The following is a 9483-nucleotide window of genomic DNA, read 5'->3' on the forward strand; positions in this document are numbered from 1 at the left end:
TCCCTCTGACCGATCCTCACCTTTTAGGAGACTGCGCTCTCACCGGGAGCTGGGGTAAGGGGGAGGGGGTAAGGGTGGGTGGGGTGGTTGGGAGCTGGGAGGTGGGCAGGAAAGTGGAATGATGAATGCCTTTGGGAGAAAAGGATGCTTTGGCGTCCAGAATTAAAACCTTGACGGGCAGTGATAGCGCGGCAGCAGAAAGAAGGAGGACGAGGAGGAAGAAAAAAGGAAAGATATACAGAGACAGAGAGGAAAGGAGGGTTTTTTAAAGGGGGAGGGGGTGGAAGGGGGCGAAGAATTATCGCGTCTCTGTTAACATGACTCCGACTATTGTTACGGTGCCGTGGGTGCCTGTTAGGTTGTTGTTTAAAAAAAAAAAATTAACACCCTGTCTTCCAAATCTCTCGGTGTCTCCGTGGGTGGGTGTTTTCCCCCCTCACCAAACCAACTCTCTGGATGTGGATGTGAACGTGGCTTTCGCTCCGAGTGGAGCCAGACACTCCTTTAACAACAGGACCCGCCGCAGTGGCCACAGCAGCCAGAGGCGGCTTCAGAAACATACACTGAAGATGCTGAAGAGAGGAGGAAGGCGGGCGGGTGTGGGGCTGTATGTGCGAAGGGGAGGGGGTGGGATTTTTTGGAGGGGGTGGGAGTGTAGCTCTTTTTTTTAACCCGGAGAGAAACATTTTGGGATTTGTTGTGTACAGCATGGAGGAGAATGAGCAGAGCCACAGAGAAGCAGCGGCAGCGGCAGCAGCAGCAGCGGCGGCGGCGGCAGCGAGTGAGGACCAGAGGCAGCAGCAGCAGCAGCAGCAGCAGCAGCAGCAGCAGCAGCAGCAGCAGCAGCAGCAGCAGCAGCAGCAGCAGCAGCAGGAGGAATCGGGCGGAGGCGGCGGCGGCGGCGGCGGCGGCAGCCCCAGCGATGGAGACACTGGCAGAAGGAGGGCTCTGATATTGCCCGTGGTGTTGCAGGCGCCCGGGAACCACCAGCATCCGCACCGGATTACTAACTTTTTCATCGACAACATCTTGCGGCCGGAGTTCGGCCGAAGAAAGGAAGCCGGGACCTGCTGCAGCAGCGGAGGGGGAGGAAGAGGAGGAGGAGGAGGAGAAGAAGGAGGAGGAGGAGGAGGAAGTGCAGGAGGAGGAGAGGAAGGAGGAGGAGGAGGTGGCGGCGGTGGAGGAGGAGGAGGAGGAGGAGGTGGCGGGGGCAGCGGAGGCAGCCCGCATCGGCTCCTCCTCTCTAACCGGGAGCACCGGAGCTCCTCCTCGGCGCCGGGAGCAGGCGGGCAGCTGCCCGGAGGCGGGGGAGGCTCTCCCGGGGACGGCGAAGGAGGCTCCAAAGCGCTCTCCTTGCACAGAGGCGGGGGCAAGAAGGGAGGAGAGCCAGGGGGACCATTGGAAGGAGCCCTGAAGTCTAGGGGCTTGAGCGGCGGCGATTTGTCGGTGAGCTCGGATTCGGACAGCTCCCAAGCCAGCTCCAACCCCGGCAACCAACCCATGCTCTGGCCCGCCTGGGTTTACTGCACGCGTTACTCGGACAGGCCTTCTTCAGGTAAAGACGACGTTTCTTTTCCGATCCTACTTTTGCTACCATTGAGCCCCGAGGTGTCATTCTGGCAAGTTTGAAACCCTTGGAACCCGTCACCCCTCCTCAGCCTCTGTCTACTCCCTCCATCCCTTCACCCTTCATCTGGCTCCCTTCATCCTTCCCTCATCCCTGCACCAGGCTCGCTTGCCTCCTTCCTTTCTCTTTAATCCCAGCCAAATGGCTGGGCTACCACTGTCTCTTTTAGCTGTTTTTTCGGAAAAAACGATTGGTAGTTTGGGAGTAGGAAAGGATCTAAATTCCTGCCCAGTGGGGAAGGGGGAGTGGTGGTGAAAGCACACACACTCGACCTAAATTGAAAACTAGAGGCGAAGTCCAGAGCGGCAAGAGAGGGCGAGGAAAACTTAATCCACAAATGGACGTTGAGTGGATCGAGGTTTTATCCCCCTCCCCCGGCGGGTTTTTCTGGGGAGTGGCGAGGAGCATAGAGGAAAGGATGAGACTGTAAATACAGACTGGAGGTGGGGGGGGGTGGGAGGTGGGGGAGGGTGGAAAGGAAGGGGGAGAGGTCCTGAAAGGGGCCTTCCTTTTCTAATCACTTGCACTAGACCTCATCCTTCAAGTATAAATTTGCTCAGAAGATTGGGTCAGCAGGCAAGATCTGTTTGAGGGTTATGTTTCTGGTCATTTATAAACAGAGAAAGAGAGAAAACGGGAAAATAAGGAAGAGGCCCAGATAAACGAGTCCTTCCTTCGCAACCATCCCCTTACTCTCCTGTTCCGTCTTCTTCCAAGTGAGCTCAGACTAGCTCCAGAATCTGGATTCCCCTCCCTCCACCCTTCTTCCCAATCCAATAATCGGGTGGTTTGGTTGGGGTTAAAACACCAAAACTGTTTAAACTTTCCGTATATAGGCACTCTTTTCTTTAGGCCTAGACAAAGCGGGCACCGAGTATGAACCTATGGGGGATGTGTAAGGAAAGGGTGCAGGGGTTAGGAACAGAAGTGAAGTCCTTTTTTCTGCTTTTAATCATCTTTTATTTTTACTCCCGGGGATAAAGATAGGCTCAGATTTCGGAGGGGAAGGAGAACTTCCATTCAGACTGGAAAAGGGGAGAATTAGCTGGGGGCAGGCGGCTGGCTGTCTGGGATTTCACAGCTTCTAAAATCCTTTAGAAAAGAACCTTCATTCCAAAAAGATTTCTTTGCTGTTTTACACTAGTGAGAAATAGGATTGAGGGAGATAAATGTGTGTAAGTGGGAAGGGTGGGGGAAGTTAGGAGGGTCTATGTTCGATACCTCTTTTTTTTTTTTCCTTCTTCAAAAAATCCATAGGAACTTTGAAGTCATTAAGCATCTGAAATGTAGTTTCAGGTCTGGGAAAAGCTACAGGAAATAATCTCCATTTGTAAATAGTATTCATAATAAAAATAATATTTATAATGACGTGTTCCCTGTTGTGTTAGATCCTTCCCCCTCTTCAGTACCCTACCAACTATATTGACTTTTGGGGGAAAGGGTGGTTTAGTTTAACTAAGAACGAGTTTGCAACATTTGAAAAGAATTCTTCAACACCCCTTCCCTCATCCGAAAAATGAATAATTAGGGTAAAATAATATTACCAGCCAGAACTGAAATTTACTCCATTGTTCTCGACTCCCTTCCTTTGTTAATATTTAATTAACATATATCCTCACAATGGCACAGGCCAGGGTGAGAAACCTCCTCGCCTGTGCTTTGTGCTTAGACCAAAAAAAATAAAAACCAGGATTCTTCCTTTCCAACTCAGCAAGGAGCCACAAGAAATTGTCACCAGGATAATTCAGTATTAATAACCACCCTCCATTTTTAAACCTAAACAACAATGCTTATATTTAATATTAATACATATGATATGGATAAGGGAAGAGTTTGCTTTTTATCTTTATCTGTGCTCCCTCCCCCAGTTACCCCTCCACCCTTCATTTTAAGGAGGGACCAGTGTCTCTTAGCTCCTTCATTACTTTTCATGAATGGAGTGAACTTGGAGATTTCAGAATGGGACTGGATGTGATGTTAGGGATGGCGGTGGGGGGAGCTTCTTCTTTTGTTGTTCTTTTAAAATATGCATGTAGCTATGGGGGCGGATATGTCTGTACCTATATAGGGAACTTATTAGGATAGATTTGTGTAAGAGGGCAGAGAGATGAGGAAGGGAGAGAGAAAGGCAGAAAGATAACTGCCCTCCAAACCCAAACCACAGAAACTGCATTCACATGGACTTTTTGAGATCAGATCAGGTGGGGTGGGGGTGGGCCAAGAATGGCTACTATTATTTTCCTGGTCTCTATCCAGCTACTACCACTTTAGCCTGGGACAGTGAAAGGGAAGATGATTAGCAAAACAAGGCCAAGCTCGAAAGCAGTTCTCACTCCACCTTTCTTGTGTATTCGATTTTGAAAATTCAAGGGTGTCAGAGCAGAACTGCTTTCACCATCCTTTCTTCCTCTCTTCCTCCTTCCCTTCCTCCTCCCCATCCCCTCCCATCTTTAACTTGATTCAGAGAGAAATATAGTTTAATTTTGACGTTAAAAATATGAGTTCCCAAACATGAGGCATTCTGAGATCTCTGCTGTCTACCCAACCTCCTTCTCCCATGCCAATATTTATCCTTCCCTTCTCTTACCTTCATCCTGTCCTCCCATTTCCATGGGGTGCAGAGTTTTCCTCTCACTGATAAGAAAGCTCCACCCAAGGTCAAAATCTGCCCTTATTCTTTGTGAAAATTGGTTTGTTATTACGTATACTGTTCTAGACAGTTCACTGAAGGTCCTGTGATGGGGTCCCTGTGGTAGTGGAGGGGTAGAGGTTGGGAAGGAAAAAGATGGTGAGAGGAATAAGTGTTGAGAGAATGCTGGTCCTTCCTTGGATATTGAAAATGAAAGCATTTTTTTCCCCAGCCTTTTTTCTGTCTAGCTTCATAAAACTTGCTTGACCAAGCTCTAGGGGAATAGTCATACACTAAAGTTTATAAACATATGTTGAGATTTTTAAAATCTGGCGTAAGGACACTTTATATCCAAAAGCTCCTTTTCTGGCCCTTTTCTACCCCTATCTATTTTCTTTCATCCAAGAACTGGCCCAGCATTTTGACTACTTGTCACCAACCAAAAAAGAAGTCCCTTTTCCTCTTCCCTTCCCTTCCTTCCCATTCTCTTTTTTCTTCTTTTCCTTCCCCTTGATGTCCTTTTCTATGTATGTGTGTAACTTTATACCCCCTTAGTTTTAGTTAAGTTGCCCTACATCAAGATTTTTAAGGGCACAAATGACACCCCCCTCCCCAGAAGCATCCTATTATCACTAAATCAGAACCTTGTGAAGTTGAAGACACCACAGTAATGGGAGAAGGTGGGGGCAGACTGGGCAGTGGTGAGCAAGTGTAGATCACTTTGACGACTGTCAAATGTTCCAGCCGTGAGGTGTTTATCCTGGTCTGAGAGGAGAGAAGTCAAGAAGGTAGCACCTGTAGGTAAGCTTGTTTTCCAGCAAGAGGGAGGGAGTCATTGAGAAAAAGGAATAGGGCTCAGGAAACACTTGGCTGTTCTGGGAGCTGGGAATTGGTCTGTGTTATACCCCTACCCATCTCAGGTGCCCCAGGACCCAGAAAGACTCTTGGGAGGGAATTGCTATGGAACCATTAGATGTCTAGGCCCTGGAAAGCTTCAGAGTCCACGGCTACCAGGGTCATTAAATGAAACAGTGAACTTGAGTGGATTGTGCCTCCCTAGGGGAAGCAAGAGGATTTAGTTAGAAGTAGGAAATGCTCTGGGTCCTCTTCTTTTCCATAGCTTCCTTCACTGGGGACCCACCACCCCTTTTTGCTCTTTGCAAAGAGGCTGTGAGATCCTCAGGGCAGTCACTCTCCCATTACCCTTAAGATCTCCTTCCTCTCTTAGCTACCCCGCTTCCACCCCATGCTCCCACCGGTCTCTGTCTCTGTCTCTGTGTTTCTCTCTCTCCACACCTCTCCTCTTTCTCTCCTTCCTCTTTTCCTCTTGTTATCATCCAAAAAGGTTAGGAAAGAGTACGATTTTGATTTCTTCCACAACTCTCCTCTAATGTAACTTTTAGCTGAAGACCCTTCCATTCGGGACCCCCTCCTCCTCCTGTGACCCTAATCCCTACTCCTCTCTCCTCTCCCCACCCCCAGCCACTCATTACTACCCTTTGCACGCAATCACCTCTTCCCTGACCGTCTCTTTACTCACCCAGTCCCCATACAAGATTAGGCCGTACCCCTAGAGTTCACCTCTCCAAATTTATTTGCAAAGGGCTGGTTCGACTGTTGGTTGGTGTTCGGGGCTCGCTTTTGTTTCTCTTTTCTCACTTGCAACACCCCCTCAATTATTCAGCAATAGGGGATAGTTGGTCATTGGCTTCTCTCTCTCTCGCTTTCTCTCTTTTCCCTACTCCTACATCCCGTCACCACCCCATCCCCGCCACCCTGGACCCCTTCTTCAGGTCCCAGGTCTCGAAAACCAAAGAAGAAGAATCCGAACAAAGAGGACAAGCGGCCCCGGACCGCCTTCACTGCCGAACAGCTGCAAAGACTGAAAGCGGAATTTCAGACAAACAGGTACTTGACCGAGCAGCGGAGGCAGAGCCTGGCCCAAGAGCTCAGCCTCAATGAGTCCCAGATCAAGATCTGGTTTCAGAACAAGCGGGCCAAGATAAAGAAGGCCACGGGCAACAAAAATACGCTGGCTGTTCATCTCATGGCGCAGGGACTGTATAACCACTCGACCACGGCGAAAGATGGCAAGTCGGACAGCGAGTAGCGGAAGGAAGAGGGGGGCGGTGGGGAAGGGGGTGGCGTGGGGGCTGGGGAGGATACAGAGCGGGGAGGGAGAGGGACCCGGGGAATCCAATTTTCAGTCCAAGTTAAACAATGCAATAATTTAATAAAAAAAAAAAGGGCCAGTGTAAAAAGATTATACCAGCATTGTGAAGATATTGTGTATTCGGTATGATTCTGCAATATTCTATGTATATAATTTACAGGTGTTGTAAAATCTGAAATATCTGATTATAAAGTATTTTTGAGTTTTTATTTGTGTTTATGGGATTTTAGATATTATCTTTATGACTTTTTTGGGGTGCTTAGAGTTACATCTTTTTTTAAATTCCCTAAGCGCCATTAAGGGACATTATACACTATTTTTTTTTAATTCAAAAGAAGAAAAAAAAAGATTAAAACAACTTGCTGAAGTCCAAAGATTTTTATTGCTGCATTTCACACAACTGTGAACCGAATAAATAGCTCCTATTTGTTCTATGAGTTCTACACTTTCTTTGTGTTGGCTTTTAGGGTGGGGGACAAAAGCAGGAAAGGATACCCTCTAGGACCTAGTCTTCGTCCCCCGCCCCACCCCCTAGCGCCTGGGGCTTGGGGAGCTTCTCTAACTTTGTTCTTAACTGCTCCTTCTTTCGGGTTGGGTTGTCCCGGCTGGCCCCCTTGCCCTCGGGTCCCCTCCCCGCCCCCTCGCCCCTGTCCCCGGGTTTGTGGGCTCTAGAGTCCAGTGGTGCTAGGCAGAGAAGGGAGAAGGTGGGAGTGCACCAAGGAGCTGCTTGGGGGGCTTTCCTTCCCTATTTTCCTTTTTCAGGACTGTTTGGACGAGGTCCTGATGTCTTGTCTTGTGTGAAGTCAGCATCACGACTTCCAGGGCCATGCAATGGGAAGTTAGGGGAATGAGGGAGAGGAAGAAAAAACATATTACATTCTCTTTCTCCTTCCTTCACTGTGTCCTACGTGGATACTCTTCCTTTCCCTTTCTCCCTGCTCCTCTTGTTCTCTCCTCTCCGCACACCCCTTTTTTTCTGAGGCCCTGGTCCTTCCATGCATGTTTTCTCATCTCTCAATCTCTCATCTATCGTCTCTCTCAATCTCTCTTTCTCCTTCTCTTCGTCTCTGTGCCTGTATCTGTCTGTCTTTCTTTTACACACACAGATATCACACATCACACATTCACACAAGCTGCTAGTTCCCCAGTTTAGCTCCCATACAGTTTGGAAAATAATTTTTCCCCCTGCTCTGCCCACCATCTGCCGAGCTCCGGGTCTATTTTCTGGGAGTAATGATAGGTTCATATCTAGTGATTCTAGGCTTTGTGTATGTAGATAGGTGGGGTAGCCAAGGCTGGTGATCTAGGGAGCTTCTGGGGTGAAACTTTTCTTCTGGCTCATTCCCTACTTTCACACTTACACACACTGGTCTTTCCCTGCCTCTTCAGCTCCAAGCCCTGGGCTAAAAGCACCAACCCTGACGCCTTTGGGATCCAGAAATTCCTATGCTAGGCTTTACAGGCTTTCAACTAGATAGGGCCCCAAAACACAAACATTGTCCGCTGCACCCTGCAGGCTCCAAAACAGGTAGTTAGTATTTTAATTTAGTAAAAACAAATCCTAGTAGCTTCCTTTTGCTATGGACTGTGTTTTCCCTACCATGAATACACATATAAATACTTACGTCAACCCAAAGTTTGGAAAGTGCAACTGTTGTGATTTTCAGGGGAACTTAACTGTAGTGCTCCACAGATCTATAGGAAAGTAAAGTCAGTGTAAATAATCATTCCTTGATACTTTTTTTTGGGGGGGGGGAACACTTCTAGCTAAAACATACATTTTCTTCTGATTTGAAGATGTGATGTAATGTAATAAACAAATATATCCCCTATCCCATCAGTTTTTAATATATTATATATACACACATTATATGTATATTTTGACACTGTCTTCTGTTTGGTGTGAGGGGAAAGAATTTTGTCCAAATGTCAACCTGTGGAACCCAGACAGGGGAGGGTGTGTATGTGTGTGTGTGTTGTTCAATGATTCAGGGATGTATCCCTGATGATGGAGGGTTCTCTTAGATCTCTTTGCCTTAAACCTCTTTATTTCGCAGCTATAATAGACACACGTTGTACATATTAGTATAAACCTTAAAAAAAAAAGGAAACTATAAAACAGAAGCTGTAATTTTAAATTCTGTGAATAATCACCTGCTGCTTAGGAGACAAGATGACATGCCTTTTTAGCAGAAAGCAAAGATTTTTTTCCCTCAGTTTATAAAACATGTGCATTTTACAATTGCAGTATCAAATATTTATAATCTTATGAAAAATGAATGTTTCTATTTACAACTGTGGTATCAAGATTGTGAACATTCTCACTGCATTTTTGTGTGTTTAAATTCTTGAAGATTACATTAAATAAAAACACTTTATTATAAAATACACAATGTGACATGTGGAAGGACTTTAGTCCTTCTAAAGTGTATTTCTGAGTCTTGTGAGCTGAGTGGGGAACCCAGATGATCAATGTGGAGGTGTAAATAGATTTCTATTGGTGCCATTGAAGTGTAGGGGTGGATAATTTTGCAGCCAGACATTTAATCAATTTCTTGAATAAGGAAGACACTTTTGACACCTCAAATGTGAACACAGAACAGCCAAAGTATTTTAAATCCCCATTCCTTTACCGGGAGGAAATGCTTAAAATAGGATATTGCATTAAAAAAAAAAAAAAGGATGTTTAATCCCACAGAGCTCAACAGGTCTCCCTTTTCAACTTCAAAAGGAATCTTGCTTGCATTTTTTTTAAAAGATATTTGGGGGAAGGTACTTTAAGCCAGTTATTGTGCATCTAGAGAGGCTGGTGCCTGGACAGAGACAATCATTATGTTGTTGAGTTGATTTTTTAATTTTTTTGGGGGGGCGCTGCAGATACCTTCGAAAAGACCTCTGAAAATTTCAGGGGAAATGTTTTGTTTCTTCTTGGTTTGGACTTTGAGACAGAAAATGTCAGTTGCTGTTTGTGCTAAGTAGTCTGTTCAATCTAAGGGAGAAGTGTACCTGGTCACATTTCTACCACCCCACCCCCATTCCCAGAAAAGGAAGATA

At 46.6% G+C, this 9483-nt stretch overlaps 1 protein-coding gene across 1 annotated transcript; it reads left to right on the forward strand.

The window, feature by feature from the left end:
• Positions 1 to 708: 708 nt before the first annotated feature.
• Positions 709 to 6366, forward strand: EN2 (engrailed homeobox 2). Its single transcript, XM_027840920.1, has 4 exons — positions 709 to 753; positions 853 to 1135; positions 1199 to 1555; positions 6050 to 6366. The coding sequence occupies exons 1-4, from the start codon at positions 709 to 711 to the stop codon at positions 6364 to 6366; spliced, it is 1002 nt and encodes a 333-aa protein (XP_027696721.1).
• The last annotated feature ends 3117 nt before the right edge of the window (positions 6367 to 9483 follow it).

Source organism: Vombatus ursinus, unplaced genomic scaffold, assembly GCF_900497805.2.
Source record: "Vombatus ursinus unplaced genomic scaffold, bare-nosed wombat genome assembly UNPS02014852.1, whole genome shotgun sequence".
Taxonomy (NCBI): domain Eukaryota; kingdom Metazoa; phylum Chordata; class Mammalia; order Diprotodontia; family Vombatidae; genus Vombatus; species Vombatus ursinus.

Excerpts from the sequence above, each read along its gene's own strand:
- EN2 (XM_027840920.1), top strand. The coding sequence starts at position 709 with ATGGAGGAGAATGAGCAGAGCCACAGAGAAGCAGCGGCAGCGGCA. Across the intron at positions 754-852 it reads GAGAAGCAGCGGCAGCGGCA|CAGCAGCAGCAGCAGCAGCA; the intron begins GCAGCAGCAGCG and ends CAGCAGCAGCAG. Across the intron at positions 1,556-6,049 it reads CTCGGACAGGCCTTCTTCAG|GTCCCAGGTCTCGAAAACCA; the intron begins GTAAAGACGACG and ends CCCCTTCTTCAG.